We start from the raw sequence: 23,299 nt of genomic DNA, 5'->3' as shown, positions 1-23,299 counted from the left end.
CAGCCATACTTACAGTACTTGCCCTGAGTTATATATTGTATTGCACTGTATTATGAAAATTTCTAACGTAAACCACCCTGATGCGAAAGGGAGGGTGGGTATATATATATTATATAAGTATAATAAATAAAAATATATAGGAAGGATGGGATGCAAAAATAAAGATTACTATTGTAATTATTCTTCAATACTTATCCTGACCTTTATAGCCCAGGCAAGCTCAGTCCCACCAGATCTTGGAAGCTAAGTAGGTCAATCCTGGCTAGCATTTGGAAAGACATCCTCCAAGGAATACCAGGGTCATGACACAGGGGCAGGCAATGCCAAGCTACCTCTGAACATCTCTTACCTGGCAGCCAGACTATCTAAAGATTGCTGAATATACTACACACATGCTATAAGATTAATAGTATTCTGACCCACTTCAGAACAGACGTGAGAAACACAGACCCCCCCCCCAAGAAAAATTGGACCTTTGAACAGAGCCTAGATGTATTTAGACAAACTGCATTTTTATTATGAATAGTCACAGGACTGCCAAGCACTGTGGAACTTGCTGTGTTGAGTTCACATGGGCCGCAGTCTTAGCTCTGTGGAGAGAGGAGAAAGACAAAAGGACAAGCCAATTCAGTGTAACACTGAGACCAAGTAGCAGTGAGATTCCCAACTTCTTTCAGAACAGGTGGGCACTTACTGCTGGACATTCAACTGCGCCACTGTTGATGTCATCAATGATGTCGTGGGGATGTCTCCCATCAATATTGCAGCCAACAGACTGTGCTGTTCCCAGGATCTCCTTAATGGTTCCTGCAGAGAAGTGTGAAATTTGAATGTAACACTGACTTAAGAACTCTTCTTCAACAAAACTTGCAGCACCTATTGTTTTAATCCCCCCCCCCCAAACAATCTTCAGAGCCACTACTGTTCAGCAAAGCCTGGCCTTCTCTAGGACCCAAGCTCCCTCGACCCATCTGCATTCTGAAGGCATATCCTCCTGGCAAAGGACCACTGAGGAATTCTATGCATGCTGGGTTCCTGTTCGGGATCTTAATATGAGCCAAGGATTCTGTCAAGACAATGTGAGTGTGGCACCGGAAATAATGAGCTCACCTGATCACATGCAGACAATTTTGAACATATGCAGACATTTTTGTAATGTTCTGTAATGGTAATGGGGTTTTATATGTTGTAACCCACCACGAGTTGGTGTCCCAAGAGTGGCGGGTAAAATTAATAAAATAATAATAATTTTTTGCTCAGTGTTCACAACGAATCCCTGCTCTTCTGACAGTAGACTTCAGGGTTTCAAATGTTGCAGGACAGTTCCAAGCAAGATGGTACCCCAACCCCTCTTACTGGGTGGATCAAAGAACAAACACAGTGTTCACATGTTAAAGGTAAATCCAGCCAAGTATTATGCAAGGCTGATGCTCAATGCAAGGGCTAGCACGATTTCCTGCAGCACTGAAACATGAGTTTCTGCTCAGAGTTGTTGTCCACCATTCGCCGCAATTCTGCATCACCTCCCTCAATTCTTCTCTTGTCCACAATTTTTTCACCGTCCAACTTTCACAGCCATAAGTGGCTATTGGAAATATGATACATCGAACTGATCTACATTTGGTAGTCAGGCTTATGTCCTTGCTTTTCCAGGTTCGGTTCAAGCTCATCATTGTTAAGCGACCCAGAGCAATTCAACATTTTATTTCCATACTACAATTGCCATCCACATCAATTTGTGAGCCAGGAAAAATTAACGCATTCCAGCTCTTCACCATCAATTATTTCTGTGATCTGTTTTTTCAGTGGTCATCTTTTTGTTTTTCTAGTGTTTAAGGCCAAATTTCGTACTTACTTCGTTGACCTTTGTAATCAGCTGTTCTAGACCTAGGTCTCTCAGATCCTAGTCCAGGGGTAGTCCAACCGTGGCCCTCCAGATGTCCATGGACTACAATTCCCATGAGCCCCTGCCAGCATTTGCTGGAGAGCCACAGTTTGACTATCCCTGTCCTAGTCTGACAGGACAGTAGTGTCATCAGCATATCAAAGATTTATATTCCTTCTTCCAATCTTAATTCCAGTGTTTGTTTGTATTCAATCTCATAATGATTTCAGCATACAAGTTAAATAGGAAGGTGGAAGGAATACAACCTTGGCACACTCCTTTCTCCATGGAACCACTTTACTTGTACAAAACATTTCTCATGTGTCTATTTTTTGTAATAATCTTTTAACTGCTTGCATTTGATTCCAGTAAGCTTCACTGTGTATTCTTGCTACCCTTTGAAAATCTGCATTTAATTTTCTTGCTTCCTCCCTTTTGCTTGCAGCTTTTCTACATTCAGCTATTCTTATCGTTTCATCTAAGAGTCATTTTGCTCTTTTTTCTGGCCTCTTGTGCAGTATGTGTTTAACTGCTGTTTCAACAAGTTGATTTATAGTCGATTTGGTTCCTGTGTAGTCCATTTGGTGATGTCCAAGTGTATAGGCGACATCTCTGCTGTTTGAACCAAGTGTTCACGATGCAACACAAATTTTCATGACAGAATTATGCCGGACAATCACCTGCATCCTTCCTTTCTCCAAGTCCAAAGTTGCCAGTAATATCTCTCTCTGTTTGTGTGCCAATGTTTGCATTAAAGTCACCCACCATGTAAATGACACCCTTCTTGGATACTTGTTTTTACTCTTTTGACAATTTCCCACTTTCCTCGAGTCAATCCTCTAACATTCCAAGTTGCTATTTGGTGCATCTTAGTAAAGCACAGGCCCTTGCTTTCACCATTGGCACCATCAGCACATGGGGTTCCTGCTGGATTTGCCTTAGACACATCATAAAATCCAGGGCTATTTGCTCTAGGTCCTTGCTCCTCCCCAATCACTTGTTGGATACCTTCTGGCCTGAGGGGCTCACCATTGGGCAGCATATCAAAATCGTTTGAGAGCTCATAGTGTTGTTATGTGCGAAGTCGTGTCCGACCCATCGCGACCCCATGGACAATGATCCTCCAGGCCTTCCTGTCCTCTACCATTCCCCGGAGTCCATTTAAGTTTGCACCTACTGCTTCAGTGACTCCATCCAGCCACCTCATTCTCTGTCGTCAACTTCTTTTGCCCTCGATCGCTCCCAGCATTAGGCTCTTCTCCAGGGAGTCCTTCCTTCTCATGAGGTGGCCAAAATATTTGAGTTTCATCTTCAGGATCTGGCCTTCTAAAGAGCAGTCAGGGCTGATCTCCTCTAGGACTGACCGGTTTGTTCGCCTTGCAGTCCAAGGGACTCGCAAGAGTCTTCTCCAGCACCAGAGTTCAAAAGCCTCAATTCTTTGACGCTCGGCCTTCCTTATGGTCCAACTTTCGCAGCCAAACATTGCAACTGGGAAGACCATAGCCTTGACTAAACGCACTTTTGTTGGCAGGGTGATGTCTCTGCTTTTTAGGATGCTGTCTAGATTTGCCATAGCTTTCCTCCCCAGGAGCAAGCGTCTTTTAATTTCTTTGCTGCAGTCCCCATCTGCAGTGATCTTGGAGCCCAGGAAAATAAAATCTGTCACTATCTCCATTTCTTCCCCTTCTATTTGCCAGGAATTGAGAGGGCCGGATGCCATGATCTTTGTTTTCTTGATGTTGAGTTTCAAGCCAACTTTTTCACTCTCCTCCTTCACCCGCATCAACAGGCTCTTTAGTTCCTCTTCACTTTCTGCCATTAGAGTGGTATCATCTGCATATCTGAGGTTGTTGATATTTCTCCCTGCAATCTTGATCCCGAGCTCATAGTAGTCAACACTAAATAGACAAATCTTGCTGCCAGGACTGTACAGGCTGACAAACTATTATCTTATTCAGGATTGGACTTCAGTTACAGAAAGATCAAAAAGCTTAATTTTAAGACTGGCAGACTGTGATATGGAGAACCAGGTTTGATTCCACACTCCTCCACCTGCAGCCTGCTAGGTGACTTCAGCCTAGTCACATTTCTCTCCGAACTCTCAGCTCCACCTGCCTCACGAGGTGGCTGTTGTGGGGCGATTGCAAGACACTTTGAGACTCCTTAGGACAGACAAAAGTGGGGTATAAAAACCTTACTCTTCTTCCACTCTACGTTATAGTTAAGACATTGTGGAAGAGCAAGGAGCTTTAAGAGAGCCAACATGGGTGAGTGCTTGCAGTTGCAATCTTCTGTCTGAGAGGTCACAGTTCCAATTCCCACTGTGTTATGAATCTAGACTTTGGGCCAGTCAAATTTATTAGACAGCCCCATTCACACTTTAGTCACCTCTTCTAGGCAGTTTTAAAAGGTCATTTTTTGTGTGCATACCTAGTACATGAGGTCTTAATTGTTCTCAAAGACTTAGCAACTTTTATAGTTCAAAAGATTTGGGGAAGGAGGGCTAGAAAAGACCCAAGACTTGGAAGTTTAGGTCCAATGAGCAGGCACTACTAGACTATGTAACTGATGGGACAACAGGCAATTTACTCAGACTGACAACACCCCTCCACTGCACACGTTATTCCGCCCCTTACCAGCAAGGTCCCGGGCCAAGGACCTGTGCCGCATCTGCCTAGCGATGTTCACAATCTCATCAAAGCTGACGTTGCCGCTGTGCTTAACTGCAATGAAGAAAGAATGCAGACAGTCATTTCTGCCCCAGAAGACAATTATCAGCTGTACCTCCCACAACAAGGCTGTGAAATGTGTTCCTTGCCGCTTGTTCCCAGTCTTCGGCACAGAGTTACCCACAGAGAGAGCAACCCTGTTTCCTTGAATGGGGAGTTTACTCTTAGCTCACCACTGGACTGTGCCAGCCACAGCTGCATGCAAGGCAGGCACAGTGGCGGGTAGCTGTTGTACATTCCCATGGCTGTGGAGAAAATAGCAGCACTTTCCATTTTGGGCACTCAGAAATAAAACAGCACCCTAAGTAAACAATGCCAATGCTTTCCCCATAATGGATTTTAAGCCTTACTAAGTTGTCTTACCTGCATGCCAGCCTCATTCTGAGTAAGCACTTTGGTTTCCTTGCCCTTTCCATATTTCAGAAGCAGCTCTGACAATTCTCTCTACGCTGAACTACAGTTCCCGAGACTGAATGTCAACACTATCAGATAATGACGCAGGCTTAAAATTTAGCCAGCCTCCCCTAGCAGGTATTCTACATGTTAGTTGTTTTCGCCTGACTACACACAAAGTTATATGCTGCTTCAGATAAGGCTGGAGAAGATGACTGGTTGATTCATATGCCTCCTCCTTCAAGCACCCAGACCAAGGTACACTTACTGTTCTTTTGCTTCTTGCGGTCACGGGGTGGCTCCTTCAGAGCTTTGATGATCAAGGCGGAGGCTGATGGGACCACTTCAATCTGGAGGGCAGAAGCCAAGTTGGAGTCTTGTTAAACAGGTGGCGAGGAAGGATGAAAACGAGAAGCTGGCCAATGGCCTGTAGCCAACCATTCCGCTTGATAAAGCTCAAAACCTTCTTCCAGCCAATGTGGAGGGGGGGGGGGGAGGATACTGCCCACGATTATTTTGTCAGGACAGACTTTCTGCATACAAAGAATAATTCCCTTCCTTCCAAGCAAGCCCCTTCCAGCACCATCTCTAGTCCTTCATACTCGGTAAGGAGTCCATAATCTACGTCACCCACAATGCCTCGTCAATCATCACTTTCTTTCCTAGCTACTCTCCACAGCTGCTGGAGCCCAAACTTCCAATTTCGCATGGAAATACGCCCAAGTGGCAGCCAGCAGAACCAGTGCAAATCTTAAGCTGGGACTGAAGCAGGGGAGTTACTTCCAATTTACACTGTAACAGCACAAACCAGCAGCAGAACTACCAACCTCAAACTATTGTCTTAGTGTTCCCAGCTTTAAGGCACAGAATTCAAACACAGCCAAAAGATAAAGCCCTGCCTCTTAAGCTGGGGTTGCTCTCAGCCTACCACTGGAACATGCCAGTCACTGATGTACAAAAGGCATGGTGGCAGGTGGCTGTATGGAAGCCAAAAGACTACAGGACACCGGGGGCCACAGCCCTAAGGCACCATCCTGGCTGCACAAATCATACAACTCAATTCTCACTGTTTCCCAGGTTCATATATCTCTATGGGCCTGTCTTATTTTCTGGTCTAATTCTGCAGTGGACATCCCTACTTTGAGGGTGAACCAATCATCCCATTAACTCAGCACTGCCTTTTTCAACTCCCCAAAACTGCTGCTGTTCAGGAAGAATGGATCTGGCAGTAATCACCACCAGACACATACCGAACTGTAACATGCCAGAAAGGTTAAATTAAGGCAAATGTACAGTAAGCCATTAGTGGGCAGGCAAGCAGCAAATTAAATCCATCTCTCCAACCAACTTGATTTAATGGATAAATGCTGGAATAGAGACCACAGTTCAAATCCCACCCTACCATGACCAGTATTACTTAGTCTGATTACAGCCAGTATAACCCTGGGGGACAGGCGAGAAGATAAAATGAAAGATGGACAAATTGCACCACTGCAAACTCCGGTAAAAGGGCAGCAGACTAGTGCCTTCAGATCACCACAGCAGCATAATGGCTGAGCCGTGAGACACAAACCCAGCAATCCTAGTTCAAATCTTACTTCCACCCCTCGAGATAGCACTTGAGATTGTAAAGATTTTGATTTGCTGTTAGTGATAATCCATCTTCCATTAGTAAACCTAATTCCTAGAAGAACTTTCATCCAACACTGACAAGAGCAGAAATGCTTAGCTTCAGCAAGGCGTTTTGCATGCCTTCCAGCCACAAAACCCCTCACTGCCATCCTTTTAAGTCACCAGATCCCAGTATTTGCATGCTCCCATCAAGCGGCATCATTTCAGTGGCCTAACCCAGACACCCAATATCTCCACATCCCATTCCCAGGGGACTGTATTTCTGAGGCCCAGTCCCCAAAGCCTCCCACACAGCAAGCTGCGTGGCACTCATTTTATCGACCTCGGAAGGATGAAGGGCTGAGTCGACCCTGCCGGGAATACGGCTCACAGCACCAGCAAGGTGGGTCATTTTCAGAGCCCTGTGCTTAGGCTGTAGAGCCATCCCTTGTGGCATTATCTGTACCTGAGCTTGCCTGTTCTGGATGGTCAGCTTCACGGTGATTCGCAACCCTTTCCAGTCACCGGTGGCTTTGGCAATGTCATCCCCAACCTTTTTGGGAGACTGGAAGAACAAAGACACAATAAGAGCTGCTGCTCTGGAAAGTGACAGCAGGGCAAGAAACAGCACTCTGGCATGCATGGCTGGCTTCGTTCCAGTGGAATGTATGGTTCTGTTGGGTGGCTGTGGATCCAGAAGTCACTCGGCCCAGAGGAAAAATGCAGCCCTAACACAAATAATCTAAGACAGTGCCTGAGCAGTAAACCAAAATCTGCTACCTCACCACTCTGACCTGGCAGACCAGTGGCTAATACAGAATTATGAACGGTGACCATTTTGCTCCATCCCCATCTCAAAAACAGCCTCTTTTGTACCTCTTTTCCCCACTGTCCAACACTAGTGTTTAGGGCAGAGGTGGCCAAACTGTGGCTCTCCAGATGTAGAAGAGAATATGCCACTTTTCTCTACCCAAAGGAGTCTCAATGCGGCTTACATTCGCCTTCACTTTCCTCTCCCCACAACAGACACCCTGTGAGGTGGGTGAGGCTGAGGGAGCCCTGATATTACTGCTCAGTTAGAACAGCGTTCTCAGTGCTGTGGCGAGCCCAAGGCCACCCACCAGCTGGTTGCATGTGGGGGAGCGCAGAATCACACCGGGGTCACCAGATTAGAAGTCCACACTCCGAACCATTACCGCAAGGTATCAATGGACTACAATTACCATGAGTAATCATGGTGCTAGCAGGGGCCCATGGTAATTGTAGTCCATGGACATCTAGAGAGCCAGTTTGGCCATTCGTGGTTTAGGGAATTCTCAAAGTGACTCCATCTGGTGTAGCGCCCCCCCCCACTTTTGCATCAGTATTTTTTCCCTATCAGCAATTGGACCACCTACCCTGCCATTTCATGACCCATATTTTATTTTCTGGTGCCATACTGATAATCTATTTAGATATCCTGAAAAGTCTGTCTGTATAAAATTAAATGGGTCCTGAAATTACATAACAATACCCCTAAATCAACTTTACTAAAGCAGTTATTAATCTAGCTGGTCAGAATAAAAAGCAGTGAGCTTAACATTCAACTTAATGGAGTGCCGGTCAAATAAAACAAGGAATTGCAAAATACTTACCAAACCCAAGGGCCCAATTTTAGGAGCCAAAGCAGAAGTGGCACCAACTTCACCTCCAGTACATCTCAAGTACACTGTGAGAAATTTTAAAAATTGCAAACGTTAGAAGAGGAACACAAACACACACACATAATACCTCCTTCTGTGGTTGCAGGTCACACAGATGGCTACTGCACACTGCAATGTATACAGAAAGAACAATGGGAAGTGCTATAGCCTAACCTAACTTGCAGGGTTGTTGTGAAGAAAGCTATGTACACTGCTTTGCCTTCCCCAAAGGGAAAGAAAGCCAAGGTTACGAACACCTTGGGAATGTCACACCAACCCTACAGTGATCAGTGTGGTTTGCAACAGGAATTCCTATTAAAAAATGATGCAGAATGAATCCTCCATAGTGGGTCCAATCTCGGCTGTTAATCCCACATGGGTGAGCATAATTGATGGATCAGGACCAAGGGGATGTGAATTCTAATTCTTCCTACTGTGACATGACACTCCTAGCATAACTTATCCAATCACAGCATTGTAAAAAGAAAGAATCTACATATAATCCTCTCTGCTACTCAGGATCTGCTGTTTTTGAAGACTGGCATGTTAAGATGTGGATCTGTCTATGCTACAGGATAAAGTTACGGATTTTCTTGGCGTGGCTATACCCCCTCATACAAGCACTTCAGCAGCATTATTTTGTGATTATCTTCATTGGGTCACGTCTCCCATATTAAACTGGGTGGGAATTGGGCACTGGCCGCTACTTGCCTTACTACTGCCTGCTATTTTGTCCATGACAGAGGTCAGATACATCTAAATGCACAATTTCATTTTGTGCCCACCGAGATACTGCAATACTATAATCAAGAAAGGATACAAGGCAAATCTAAAAAGCATATGATTATACTACACAGTACCCAAGACCTTAAGGCTATTAAAAAAATAGAAAGCCAAACATTCCAACTGTAAGCACGATACAAACCAGAATGCCACACTCAAGTCAGCTTAAAAGTGAAAACTAGACATTCCCACAAGTCCCGTATGCTTAGCACAGAACACGTGCCCACGCATGCAAGGGAATGAAGTGGCAAAATCCTAGATCAGTCTCACGGACAGCGCCATTTCAAACAGCAGGTGGTGGCTGTCAATTTTCGAGCGCATAAAGGGAACCCCTCCGACCACAGAAAACTAGCACAGCTGGAAGAAAAGCGTCACGTCCTAACGTTGCTTTCTGAGATGGCTTTCTACTCGCAGTTTTCGGAAAGGGGAAATATCCCCAACCGGGATCCTCCACCTGCAGTGCGAAATGGAGCACTCCGGTCTCCCAGCTTCTTTGCCTGCATGCGTTAACCAGGCCTAATTACAGGGCGCGCTTCAACTCGGAGCCAGCCCCGAGAAGAGAGGGCGGGAGCTCTAATACCTACCGACTTTAATCTCGTTGGGGTCGAACTTGGGCGGCATGGCGCCGGGAGGAGGGCCGGGCTACGCACCGGGAAGGATTGAGACGGATAGAGGGAGCAACAACACCCCTTCCTCCTTTCGTCAAGATGGCCAAGAGACTCCCTAGGCCGCGATCTCAGGTTTTATAGTCTGAGGTCTCGCGAGAATAGGCGTTAAGGCTCCCCTCCAGAAATCACGGGCAGACGTTTGCCGCGGGGACAATGAATCCCCCGTTCTTTTCTTTTTGACAGGCGCACAAACTAAACTTCCGGTGTTCAGTTAAAAGCTGAGGTTGGCTTGATTGAGCTCGCCTTGTCTGGAAAAGGCCATTGATATAAGATAGTTTCTGATAAAAGCTATTCTGTCGCGGATTAGAACTATCTCAGTCAATCTAATTTTACAACTTCGACGGTTTTCTCAAATCTCAATCTCGTGAGATTTGAGAAACCCTTCTTGTTTCGGGCAAGGACTCCGGCGAGCGAGGCTCGTCGCGCCATTTTTGTTTTGGGTGAACCGCTTCCGGGCGTTCTTCGAGGGCCGCTCTGGGCTCCAGTCTTTGTGGGTGGCGAGGGAGAGGGTGCTCATGGGATATGACAGGCATGGGGCGGAGACCGGGGAGGATCTGGGAAGTTCCTGAGGTGATCCTTGTGCAGAACGAGAAGGGACTGAGGGCGGCTTTCGCTATGAGCCGGTGAGTACGGGGCGCGGTAAGGGACCGGCAGGGTGGGCGGGCCGTCTCCGAAGTCCCTCGGCCCTGGGCTTGAAGCCAGAATGGGGAGGGGGTGGAGCTGCTCCTCGAAAGCCTCCTCCCCTCTTCTGATTCTGGGTGTGTCCTCGAGGGTCCGGGATTCGCCTCTCCGGATGCTGCAGTGACAGATGCAGGATTAGGGTTGCTGCGGGCTAAAGCTTATGGAGTTTTTGACAGCAAGGGGAGGTGAGCGAGAGGAATCCAACGGGTGCAGCTTTGCTTGGCAAATAAGGAGTGGAGAAGGCGTCACTGCTTTGCTTCGAGCGCTGTTCCCCATTGCTAGGCAAGGTTGCACCTGTTGGGTCCCTACCTGGCCCGCAGCCGTTGCAGGAAATCAAACTGGTGCGGCTGTACTTGGCAAATGGAGAGCGGGGGACGTGAAACTCCTGTGGTTCATCCTCATCACCAGCCTCTTACTAGTGGTAGAAAATGCTGCCAAGTCACATCTGACTTATGGAGATTCTGTAGGGTTTGCAAGGCAAGAAGTGATCAGAAGTGGCTTGTTATTGCCTGTCTCTGCATCATGGCTCTGGTATTCCTTGAAAGTCTCCCATCAAAATATTAGCCAGGGCCAAACCTGTTCATCTTCCAGGATCTGATGAGATCATGTTAGCTTGGGCTAGTCACGTCTTGGTGTCAAGCAGCTGTCAAATCTGCAGGCTACGTCAGTTTAGTTGATATAGGTTCTAATCCCTTGCAGTTCCTGCCACATAAGAATGTTGATTATTCCAACTATAATGCTGGAATTTCCTACAGTATCTGTTTATCTCACTTCATCCTATACTCAATTATTTTACCTGTCTAACGACAGTTGGGAATACCTCGTGCCCATGCTGGGTGAACTGGTTGCTCTTTCTAGTGGATCTTGTTTTGAACAAGGTTTTGTTTATATCTCCCCTTCTGTTGTATATAGAAAGCAGACTTGGCCTATTTACACCCCTGTGCATCTGAGGAAGTGAATTCTTATCTCGCAAACATTTATTTGGGATATGCTTTATTAGTCCTTAAGGTGCCACTGGACCACTGTTTTATTTAATAGTTTAAAAAGACAGTAGTGCTTAAGCATCTAGTTGTCTAGGCAGGGGAAAATAACTGTACCTAGACTATCATAGAATCATTGAATCATAGAGTTGGAAGGGGCCATACAGCCCATCTAGTCCAACCCTCTGCTTTCAGACTATCCTTTCAGACTGTGTGTATTTCATACAGAGACAGGCTATGGATCCATCTAGCCCGGGACTTTCAATTTTTGACAAGCAGCAGATCTCAGAGGATCAGGCCTCACTGCTTGAAATCCATTCACTGGAGATACCTGGGACCAGACCTTGGACTGTTTGCATATAAACAGGTCTCCACCATTGACCCAGAGCTCATCCATGAAACTCACAAGACTGAGTGTCTTCCAAACCATGCTCCCTCAACCAGATAAACAGAAAATTAGCATAACAGGGCTGTCTTTCGTGGCAGCACTCCTGTGCCCTTATCTGCCAGATAGAAAGAAGATGCAATCACTGCATCTTCCTGCTGGGAACTTGTTATCATGCAACATTTAAATGCTCAGATTGTCTGACAGTCTTGATTGTTAGTCTGGCAGAATGCCTGTGCCTTATTATTTCTAATTTCCTGATAGCTGCTTAAAATACTCCTATGCCTGGCACTATCTGTCCATACCAAGCAATACCATACCTGTTGCATTTCTGTCTGTTTAAGCTGCTTTTGAAGGCACAAAGCTCCCTCCTGTGCCCTGTAGTCATCCTATCATTGTTCCAGTGAGACAAGCTACCCCAACACAAATTCCTGGGATTCTCCCCAAACAAACTAGTTTGTTCATAAAATAATGGCAAGGCTCAAGGTCAGGACTCTCAAACACAAACACACACCACAAAGGACTGTCTCTGCTGTCCTTTTGCTTCAGACTTTTTGGAATAATCTTTAAACTGTTGTAGGGAGCTTTCTGTCAAAGTATTTTTAGTTTCCATTTTAGCTTATGAGAGGATTTTCAATCTGCTTACTGTTTTTGTGTGTCATATTCCTTTTTATGTATCCCAGAGGCTCATCTGCATGTTAAAGAGAAACAACAACAAAATAAAATTAAAATGTCCTGTGGCTCCTTATAACAGACGTTGTTACAGATTGGGGTCCTTTTCTTCTGATGGAGCAGATCCTAATATATGAAAGTTTATCCTTCCAGTGTTTTTCCCTTCCCCATTTTATCCTCACAACAACACTCTAAGACAGGTTAGACAGGGAGGATGCCCAAAGTTATCCAGTGAGCTTCCATGGCAGCGTGGGAATGCAAACCTAGGTCTCTCAGATCCTAGTCTGACACATTAAACGCTGTACCCCAGTGGCTTTCTTCCATGTTCTGTCATGGATGAGAAGGTAGAGGAAGAAGTCTTTTATTATTTAAATTTTCATTGAAACGCCTGTTCATACAAGTAGTACACAATAAGTAAAACAGAACATTCTAAATACGTACAAATAACTTCATCGGCAGTATTAAGCCTGTTAAAACAATATTTTGATGTCTTTCTGGAGACACCAGCAAAATATGCAACCATAAGGTGTTGAGCACTTTTCCAAAGGAAAAGAAAATAGGTTATCAAAATATACTATAAGGTGTCAGACAGCACATTGTATGATTTACAGTGTCATCCTAAGCAGAGTTACACCTCTTCTAAGCCCACTGGATTGGATTCTGTGCTGCATGGTCAAAATTTAAAAAGTACAAAGCTCAGTTTTGTAATGGCTGCAACAACAAATAATGCTTTAGTATAATTTTGAACAAAATAACAGTGTCTGTATTGAGCAATGGAATGGACAGGAGATGGTTCATGTGGTTTTATTGAATTGTGTTTTGAACGTGTTTCAGAAGAAGTCCTTGGTGCTCTTAGCTTGGGCAAGTAGATAAGATAGTGGTGATACAATGCTTTCACTTGGCAAAAGGAGACAGTAAGGAATAATTTTGGCATTTCTACTTGTGTAAGTTAGAAATCCTCCATGTCATGTAACCCATTGCACAAGTTATCTGCATATTGAGATCAAGTCCCATGAGTATAAATACCAATGATATAAAACACTAGCTGCCTCCTATAAATCTTATACTCCATGAATTTATGGGGAACATGTAGATTAAAATACATACTACATAAGTGAAATAGAAAAAAACACTGTGTAGTGCCAGAAAAAACAGAACCTAAGCAATCTTTTTGTCTTTCCCACATTTAGATAAAAACCCAGGTCAAATAAAAGTCTAGGAAGATAAGCCGTCAAAGAGACTGAAAAATAGAGATAGTAAATATAAAATAAATTAAAAGCTCTGTAAACAAAGTACAGCAATGTCTTACCCTCTCCCTGCCACCTATTGCCTTCAATGGATTTAGGTGTTATGGTTTAGCTTTGTTGGATAAACAGTAGTACAACTAGATTTTAATCCAGTAGCACCTCAAAGGCCAAAGAGATTGGGGGGGGGGGGATTATAAACTTTCAATAGTCAGTGCTGTTTTAGTCAGATACAGTGCTTCCTTACAGCACCATTTTATGCAAAAGGTATTTCAGCCTAAATCAGTTGTAATTGAAGGGTTCACTCTGCATAAGATTGCACTGTATTGAGAACAAAGGAAGTATGCCTTTTAAAACGAATGTATAGAAGTCCTAAGTATAATAAAATCATCAAGGAAGTGGCTTACATATCTTTTACTGTCTTTTATCTCGTTGTTTTGTTATTTCATTGAATATGATGATATATTCTTCCAGCCCACTTTTGTATTGATGGGAATTATTTACTAGTCCATTGTGCTGTGGTTTGCATTCCTGTGTCTGTTAAAAGAAGGGAGATCATATCAGTGCAAACATGAACACTTGCTGAGTGGGAATTGATCTGGAAATTAAGAAGGGTAATTTTAGCGGCTTTCGGTATTGTGATGTATTCCATTACATTTTCTCTGTTGGAGAAGTTACTCCAGTATATCTGGACCAAAGGGCAGGCCCACCAGCTATGAAATAAATTGCCCTTGAAGCCACAGTTTTGTCAGCACAGATCTGAGCTGGTTGATGAACACTATTTGACTTTATTAGTTAAGAAGTGCTGTTGGCCATTCCCTTTTCACATTAATTAATCCTGCATATAATGGAGATGATGGCTATATTTGATCATGAACATCTTCTCCTAACTGTCCCTTAAATCTTGTTCCTGTGCCTTCATCTTAACAATAGAAGGAGACAGCTCCTATAGGGTGGGCAGTTTTATTTAAAATTAATTTTAAAAGGAGAAGGAAAAACTGACTTAAGTATGCCACTTGCACATGGTCATATCAGGGTCCATGTGAACCCTTCCTTTTTGTTGAAATATGAGCCTCTGGCAATATGTTCTTATGTATGACATCACAAAATCTATACATTCACACCCATTTGAAAAGTTCCTGATCCGGATACTTGCCCTCAAGTTAGGATGTTTTGTGAATAAGGACTCCAGCCTCCAGGTGAGGCTTGGGGATCCCCTAGAATTACAGCTTATCTGTAGACTCCAGAGAACAGTTCACCTGGAGAAAATGGATGCTTTGGAGGATGGACTCTACAGCACTGTACTCCAGTGGTGCTCGCAATTCACGCATATAAGGAAGAATTTTGTTTCTCTTTGTTTCCAAGGAGTTATTGATGTGCCTGTAGGGGACAAACTGAAATTTCTACTAGCTTGATCATATCTTATGGTAGCCCTAAAGGTACAGGTATCCCCTGTGCAAGCACTGCGTCATGTCTGACCCTTGGGGTGACGCCCTCCAGCGTTTTCATGGCAGACTCAATACGGGGTGGTTTGCCAGTGCCTTCCCCAGTCATTACGGTTTACCCCCCAGCAAGCTGGGTACTCATTTTACCGACCTCGGAAGGATGGAAGGCTGAGTCAACCTTGAGCCGGCTGCTGGGATCGAACTCCCAGCCTCATGGACAGACAGCTTCAGACAGCATGTCGGCTGCCTTACCACCCTACGTCACAAGAGGTAGCCATATCAGTGACAAAAAAAAAATTTTTTTTCAGGGTAATGATAGATAGAAAATGAGTGATTCATCTCATGGACCATAGGCTGATAGAACTGTATCATTAAAGTAAAATAACCCTACCACTCCTGACACACACTGCTATTGACTAGTCAGTAATGCTTTCTTCAATGATTATACACTTGGAATATAGCTAAAATGAAAGGTTTGTTTATAGGGCATCTGCTGTGTTTTTGTTATCAAAACACATTTTCTAGTCTCCAGTAACTCCTTCTCCAGATACAACCACTTTGTTTTGGGTTCTCTTTCAAGTATAATATGGAATTTAAGTGCATGGTTTCTCAGTTTAAGCCCTTCCTTCTTTTGTAATTTTATTCAGTTTGAAGGACTGCCCCTCTCGGTCCAGCCACATTAAAGCAACATTGAATAAAACAGATCTATATAAAATATGACACGATTTAGGTATTCTTCCCACCCATGTGAATTGGAAGATGCATTTTTAACACATAAACAGGGCGGGAGTCTGTTGAAAATTACTTCTGAAATAGTTTTGAGAAATTAGTTATCAAGCAAAACTTGTCTGACAAGGTAGATAATTGTCAGACAGATGACAAGGTAGATAGTTGTCAGTCGAATGTTGAGATGATCCAGAAATTCTCATTGCTCTTTCCTCCCTGCCTTACCTGTCTTTTCCATCGATCACCTTCAGGCATTGAGTCAAGACCCAGGAAACAGGAGGAAGATGCTGCTCTTCTTCCGTAAAAGGAAACCCAGCGATGAAGCCCGCAAGCGTCTTGAATATCAAATGTACCTGGTAAGTTGCCCTGGAGAACAGGGTCATAGCAAGGTGGGCCATTTGCCAGGACTCTGAAGCTAATGCCTCCCACCAAAAATGGAAGCTGGCCACAACCTTCGGGTAATGGCTCAGTGTGGCCTTTGCTGCTCCTTCCTCCTTGGATAGACTTCCAAATGGCCTCTGTTCAAAGAAATTGGAACCAGTCTCCAGAGATGGTATCAAATTTCACAGCTCCACTGATCTGATTCAAAAATTTTAATTTCTTTTTCGCTTCTCACTTCGTGAATCAAATCTGCTTGGACCATGAAGCACACTTGGGTAACAGTGGGGTGCTCATTCTCTTAGCCTGAACTACTACAGAAGGTAGTTGTTGTAATGAATGAGAAACTCTTTGCTTAGGACAGACTTTCTCAACCAGGGTTTCATGAAACCATATATGGTCATGTTGATCCATTTCCCCCCCCCCCACCCACCCACAATAGCTAGTGATGGCCCTGGAGGAGGTGGGAAGGGGAAGGTAGGCGTGTACACAGATATGTTTCCCAACCTTATTCTGCATGATTGCACCACTTCTAAAATTTCTAGAAGCCTGAAGAATGTTTCAGGGGGTTCTCAACTGTAAAAAAGTTGAGAAAAGCTGCCTTAGGAGAATACAGATATTTCTGTGAACTCTGCTATAGAAGGCTTGAGCTGCATCCAGGGAGGAAGGAGTTCAGTATATGCTGATAGATAAGTGAGAATCCACAGAGCTGTCATGGGGAACCAGGATGTACATAGGTAGAGTTTGAACAATACCATTACAATTGGAAAATTGTATGAAGGACAAGTAGTAGTCCTCACTTGGACCGTTTATGCACTGGGAACTTCACTGCCCCACCCCCCTGTCAGGAGCACAGATCGGGGGCGGATGAGGTGCACCAGGCCAAATGCTCCCCCATGTGGGTGCAGGAAGAGGTGGGCCAACCTGCTATGACTAAAACTCCAGCCTGCAGCCTGGCATGAAACCTCCAGTGCATAAATGGTCTTACAGTGTATTTTTTAAATCCCTGGTTAGATGAGGGAATCTGTGTATGTTGTCTGAGGACACCAAGTGGCAACTTTTCTGACTACCCACCAAGGTTTTTTTAGAAAGTGGATGGAGACGGGTGGATTTTTTGCCCAACAGGGCTTCTGATTGGCCATTGGATCTCTGATTGGCTATGCAGATTTTTGTTAAAGGTGCTTTTGGCAGCAGCTGCCATCACAATTCACGGATCTTCACTGAGCGACTGAAAGGAAGCCATTTGCATGCAAGAAAATATTTTTCAGCAATACGTTAATTTAAAAAGGCCTCCTATTAAACAGAGCTGCTTCATAAAGTGTTGAAAAATTGCTGTTAGGGTTTTGCATGACTTTACTCCCTGCCATGTTGTGGTTGGCCCCGCCTTCCATGGTAGCAGTTTTTGTGATTGGCCTTACCTCCTTCTGCAACTATTTTATAATTGTGCCCACCACCCTTAGTCAGAAATAATGTGGATTGGTTTTAATAGTTTTAACTATGGGTTTTATTGCAATTTTTATCTTGTAAACCGCCGTGAGCCTAAGGGAATGGCGGTATAAAAGTTTAATTAATAAATAAATAAATCCAGAGATGTTTTCAGGGTTGAAAAGGTTGGGGACCCCTGGGCAGGCTCAGCTCTGAGGTAAAAATTTCCATCCATTTTAGAGTAAAAATGGTATTTGGATTCTGCAGTGGTTCATTCCTCTCACTCTTCTCCTCTCTCTCTCTCTCTTCAGGCAAAGGAAGCCGGAGCTGATGATATCCTTGATATATCCAAATGTGAACTTTCAGAGGTATGGTGCTGATTGCCACACAGTGGGTCAGTGGTCTGCGGGACAACTGGAGCTGGGAAGCCAGGCTATTAATGGGATGCCAACCTCCAAGTAGGGTCTGGAGTTCCCGTGAAATTATAACTGATTTTCCAACTATGGAGATCAGCTTCCCTGAAGGAAATGATCATTTTAGAGGGCATATTCTAAAGGCATCACATCTCCACTCAGCTCCCTCTCCTTTCTAATTTCTGCCTCCCCCTGGCATCTCTTTCAAATCTCTAGGAATTTTCCAAGCTAGAGTTGGCAGGTTAAGATTAAAGGCTCAGCTCGTTTTGCTTCCAGGATATGGTTTGGGATCAATATGGACATCTTCTTTAGAGGAAACATCCAGTGCATTGAAAATTATTTTGCCAGACTGTAGACTGAAGATTTCTGTTATTCACCAATAAAGCAGGAACCAAGACATCCAAAAACGAGATGGGAGGGGTTATAGCTCAGTAGTGGAGCACTTCCCTTGCATGCAGAAGGTCGCCAGTTCAGTCCAAAGTATCTTCAATGAATGGATCTCCAGTAGCAGATGTTGGGAAAGACCTTTCTTTGCCTGAGGCCCTTGAGAACCCATAGAGAGAGCAGCAGTCTGGTTCCATATACAGTCACTTCATCTGTTCAGTCACTGTTATTCCCCACTGTCCACCTGCTCTCCCCCCTCCCATGCAAACATTCTGCTCTGCTGCATGCCCTTTCAATATGGGAGGTAGGATGTTGAAGATCATATGCCTTAAGCCATGAACATGATTTTCTGTATGGTTATTTTCATTATAGTTTATCTAACCTTGGTTTGCTTTTTGTTTTGCTGTTTTAGCTTCCATATGGAGTCTTTTCAACCTGTAAAGTCCTGCAGAAAAAGGTAAAGAATACTGACGTGGCCTCCATGTGCACATGGGAACTTTTGGGGTTCCCTGCATGCCCACACTCCACCAAGCGAGTCTGGGAACCCTCCGGTGCACTGTCTGACCCAGCACATGAGACTGGCCAGAGTAATTTGAAAGCATAATGATTTTGCTCTGTTTTCTGCTATCAGCTTTTCTGTGACTTTATTGGTAGAAATTAGGAATCCTGAATGCATAATCTTAAAACAAACTACTCTGAAAACTTTCATAGCTCAAAGTGCTTCTTGACAATGTTGTAAGATGGGCCATATTGCAAATGGGGGAGCGGGACAGCTGAGGCTGAGGGAGAGTGACTTGGCTATCAACTTGAACTGGAGCCCTCCAAGATCACAGCTCGTTCTCTCAGCTCCTGTACCACACTATCTTCCAAGTCTTAAATTTGAAGGCAATCAGAAGTTTTTATGGGCCCGTTGATACTGTTTCCCTTGTGGTTAATCCTGCCTGCCTGCCTGCCTCCTGTACCCTTTTGTTGTCTACTCCTGTCCTTTTCTCTCAATAAGAACACAAGAAGAGCCTTGCTGAATCAAGCTATACATTTCAGCATCTGTTTCCTCATTCCAGTTTTAAATTGGTGAGGAGGAAAAAGAAGACGCCCCATGATGACTCTTGGTGCCGCTATAAAAACGCCGCCTTCGTTTCTTTCCTAGGTGCTGATTGCTCATACAAATTGCCTGACATCTCTGGTCCCAAAGTCTTGCAGTCTCCTGTATCTCATAACTGTGAAGGTAACTGACAGAGCAATCCTTAGAACATTTTTCCTTGCAGTAAGCTCTATTGAGCTGACTTCAGTAGGATTCTGAGTAGACCTGCTTAGCATAGTTCTGTGCGTTACGTGGGTAAGGGGGTCAGCTAAGTGCAGGTTTCTTGGTTGGGAAGTGAAGTAAAAGGCACCAAGCTCCATTGTGCATTTTGGGAGCAAGTGCTGGATAGTCATCCGAGCACCATTCCTTGCTCCTCACTCCATACTTTGATGCCCACTTTCCCCGGACACACCACATAAAAGTGGGTTCCCTATAACATTCCCAGCTAAAGCATCAGCTCTTCTTTTCCTGTTGCTTTGGGGCCTTGGTAGGCGACTCTCATTTTGCATGTCTTCTCCTCTTCCAGGTTTTAGATCTCCATGACAACCAGCTGAGCTCACTTCCTGCTGATATTGGTCAACTGACATCTCTCCAGGTAAAGAAAGAGCCACGTCCTAGGGAGTTCTTTTCCAGAAATGTTTCTGCCGGCCAGAGTGATTGCTATGTGTGGAATCTCTAAGGCTGTTCTGTCTCCTGGGATCTCATTTACTACTGAGCCTCATGAAGCTGGACAGCAGTCAGGACTTGGGAGCTGGCACAAGAGCACTTTCTCCCACAGGAAGGAGGTGAACGTCCCTTTCTCATGCTGATTTTATCCCTGTCACTGCTGAACTGGTGTAAAGGAGTATAAAAGAATCCCAGCCGTTGCCTCCCCTCCGAGCAGGAAATCTGTAAGAAGAGGCATGCCACCCCTTTGGACTCCCTTAACCCTTATCAGTATCAATGGGACCACAAAAGAACTGTGCTCAACTACCAGTCCAGGCTCCTGTCCAGAGGAAGTGGGAAATCTTTCCAAGGAAACTGCAGTGTTACAGAGCCCCTGCAGTAAACTTCCTTTCGCAGCAAGAGTAAATGGACCAAGCATTTCTTGTGAGCTGCAGGTCCCCTGCCCTATTTGGGGTCTTTGTACAAAAGAAGAAAACCCACTGTGTAGTAACAACACAACTAAGGAAGAGTTTATACGGCATGGAAAAATTTTATCCAATGCTTTAAAAGCACAAACACAACACTGTAATACTCCAAAAGTGTAGATCTGTAGGCATGCACTGGAAATTCCAAATCCAAACAAGGAATCGGTAAAGCCTGCATTTCGCTTATGACTGCTTACAGACCTTCACGTGTTTTAAGAGTTGTTACTCCTTGCCTAAGTAGCCTTGCCTAAGTAGCACAGTGGTGTCACTGCATCTGGCACTATAGCTTAGGGTGGGAACTGAACTGGAAGTGTATCCTTGAGACCTGGATTTGGGTGTGGCCAACCATAGCCCCAGGCTGGACCTTACAAAGAACGAGAGATCAACATCTCCAGTCTCATCTCTCTGCTCTTGCAGGTGCTGAATGTTGAGCGGAACCTATTGAAGGCACTTCCGCATTCGATAGGGGATCTTGTCCAGCTGCAGACCCTCAATGCAAAAGGTAGTATTAAACATCTTTGCATATGTGTGTGGGTCAGAAGGAAAGCACAGTCAGGCTATATGGACAAAGTCTTGTTGCTCTGCTGGGACCTTCCTGCTAAAGTTGATACAGATAGGGAACTAGAGGCCTGTTGGCCACCTTTGGAGGTATCATTTTTGCAGCGGGGATATTATGCTTTTAACAGGGGGATTCAGGCATTTAATGTATTTTTATGTGGAGTATCATATGTAACCCACTGCGAGACGGCTTGGCTGATAGCGGAGGGCAATAAATCCAATAATAATTCTCTGGCATCTCCAGTTGATGGGTCTTAGGTAACAAGTGCTGGGGAAGCCCTTTTCTGCCTGAGACCTTGGAGAGCTGCTGCCCCGCCAGAGGAGACAATGCTTGAGCTAGATGGACCAGTAGATTGTCCCTGTATAAGATACCTTTACCTATTTAGTGGGGCTCTGCAGTTCAGTGACAGAGCACATACTTTGGCTGCGGAAGGTCCCGTGTCTCAAGTTCAGTCCTTGGCATCTCTAATTAGAGGATCTTTAGGAAGCAAGGCTAGGAAGGTTCCTTCTCTACTGGAGAGCTGCCGGCTGTGAGAGGAGACAATACTGAGCCTGACCAAGCAATGCAGTTTTACATGCACAGTTGTGAGACAGGAAGAGTGATGGACATATGCCGCACCCAGTTTGCAAATCCACTTTAAAGGGCGAATGGCTGACATGCAGACTGTGGACCATGTCCAGCCCTCAGCCTCCATTTTTGTGAACTTGGAAGCAGCTGCTTGGCCAGCATCTTTCTTCAAGCAGCTTCACTCAGGGGACTGCACCCATCTGGCAAACCTTCCAACCTGGCTGAGTTTTTTTCCTTGCACGCAATGAGACGACATCCCAGAGGCTTCTGCCACAGTGCAGAGGATTCTGGATAATTTTGTGCTTTGTACAAGATGACCACCAGGGTAGAAGCCATACTTTGCATGAAACTTAGATCATGTTTATGCTATGAATAGGAAAATAGCTTTCCACCAGTTTAAGTATCCTATGACATGCTGCGTACTGACTATCTGTCTTTTCCTCCCCTTTTTTGCCTTCCTACTGCAGGCAATAAGCTGAAGGAGCTGCCTGCTACTTTGAGCAACCTGCGTAGCCTGCGGACCTTAGATATTAGTGAGAACCAGGTGCGAGTGTTGCCCCAAGCACTGGCTCACATCCGGACCCTTGAGGTACAGCTGAGTAGTCTCATTCTTTGGAGGGAGCTTGTTTCTTTGCTTGCCAGGATGTGGCAAAACCCACAAGGGGAAATGCCTACCCATCTGGAAAAATTTCCTTTTAAAAAATTTCTCTGACTTTCCAACTGATTTCTGGCCCTCCTCCTTTTCATCTGCTTGCGGAGTGCGGGGGAGCAGAACTGCCAGTAAAGCCTACTGGGTAGGTCTTCATAGGGTCTTAGGCTTAGATGGAAAGAGGTTCATGGATGAAGGCAATGAGGGCCTTTAAAAGCAAGTTCTGAGCTTGAAAGAAAAGCAGCAGCCAGAGGAGGCTGCTGAATATGCCCAGTAGAAGCAGCTTAACAGTAATGCTGCAATGGCCCTAGGGAAGTGTGCCTAGCCTCAACCAGGGCCAGGGCCTTTTCGGTCCTGGCCCCTACCTGGTGGAATGAGCTTCCATGTGAGCTGCAGGCCCTGCGGGATTTGCCAGCTTTCTGCAGGGCCTGTAATACGGAGCTCTTCCACCAGGTCCATGGTTGAGGCTGGGGTCAACGAAGTAGAACCATCGCCCCCCTCCCCTGGGATTGGAAGTTACATCATTCCTCTCTATTCTCCCTCCTGCTCTGATAGTGGGGGGATGGAAATGAGATTATTTTCCATCATGTTGGGATTTCTTAGAAGTCTTATAATGGGTATTTTAATGGGACTAGACTATTGTTACCCGCCACGAGCCTTTTAGGGAGTGGCGGGAAATAAATCTAATAATAACAACAACAACAGCAATAAGGAATCAGCTGAAGCTTCCAATCTTTGTCTTTTGAGCTTTTCTTTATTATTAAGCTCATGTCTTGACCATAAAACCAATAAATGACAACAAGATAAAACAGCATTACAGAGCCAGAAA

General features: G+C 44.8%; 2 protein-coding genes and 1 non-coding gene across 5 annotated transcripts in view; 1 reads left to right on the top strand and 2 right to left on the bottom strand.

Moving 5' to 3' along the window:
- Window positions 1-491: 491 nt before the first annotated feature.
- RPL12 (ribosomal protein L12) lies at window positions 492-9,837 on the bottom strand. Of its 2 annotated transcripts, XM_077306866.1 has the most exons (7): window positions 9,668-9,837; window positions 8,253-8,326; window positions 7,085-7,183; window positions 5,276-5,357; window positions 4,522-4,608; window positions 695-807; window positions 492-590 (listed from the first exon to the last, which is right to left on the bottom strand). In XM_077306866.1, exons 1-7 carry the CDS (start codon window positions 9,702-9,704, stop codon window positions 585-587), a joined length of 498 nt encoding a protein of 165 aa, XP_077162981.1. In that variant the 5' UTR covers window positions 9,705-9,837; the 3' UTR covers window positions 492-584. The 2 variants fall into 2 exon arrangements, with proteins under 2 accessions (XP_077162981.1, XP_077162979.1); XM_077306864.1 differs by lacking the exon at window positions 492-590 and having other exon boundaries at window positions 674-807.
- LOC143822260 (small nucleolar RNA SNORA65) lies at window positions 4,705-4,837 on the bottom strand. The gene has a single exon (XR_013226114.1). It is a non-coding gene; the product is annotated as a small nucleolar RNA SNORA65 (small nucleolar RNA).
- Window positions 9,838-10,229: 392 nt separating the features above from the next.
- The window catches only part of LRSAM1 (leucine rich repeat and sterile alpha motif containing 1), a 31,938-nt gene continuing 18,868 nt past the window's right edge, over window positions 10,230-23,299 (top strand). For both annotated transcript variants that reach the window (XM_077306855.1, XM_077306854.1), the window contains exons 1-8: window positions 10,230-10,374; window positions 16,136-16,240; window positions 17,999-18,055; window positions 18,897-18,941; window positions 19,632-19,709; window positions 20,092-20,160; window positions 21,113-21,197; window positions 22,289-22,410. In XM_077306855.1, coding sequence (XP_077162970.1) covers window positions 16,169-16,240; window positions 17,999-18,055; window positions 18,897-18,941; window positions 19,632-19,709; window positions 20,092-20,160; window positions 21,113-21,197; window positions 22,289-22,410 — 528 coding nt within the window. In that variant the 5' untranslated portion in view covers window positions 10,230-10,374; window positions 16,136-16,168. The remainder of the gene's footprint in view (window positions 10,375-16,135; window positions 16,241-17,998; window positions 18,056-18,896; window positions 18,942-19,631; window positions 19,710-20,091; window positions 20,161-21,112; window positions 21,198-22,288; window positions 22,411-23,299) is intronic.

The sequence above is a fragment of the Paroedura picta genome, chromosome 12 (genome assembly GCF_049243985.1).
Source record: "Paroedura picta isolate Pp20150507F chromosome 12, Ppicta_v3.0, whole genome shotgun sequence".
Taxonomy (NCBI): domain Eukaryota; kingdom Metazoa; phylum Chordata; class Lepidosauria; order Squamata; family Gekkonidae; genus Paroedura; species Paroedura picta.
The sequence above is the reverse complement of the archived record's forward strand: the minus strand, read 5'-3'. Positions and strand labels throughout refer to the sequence as shown.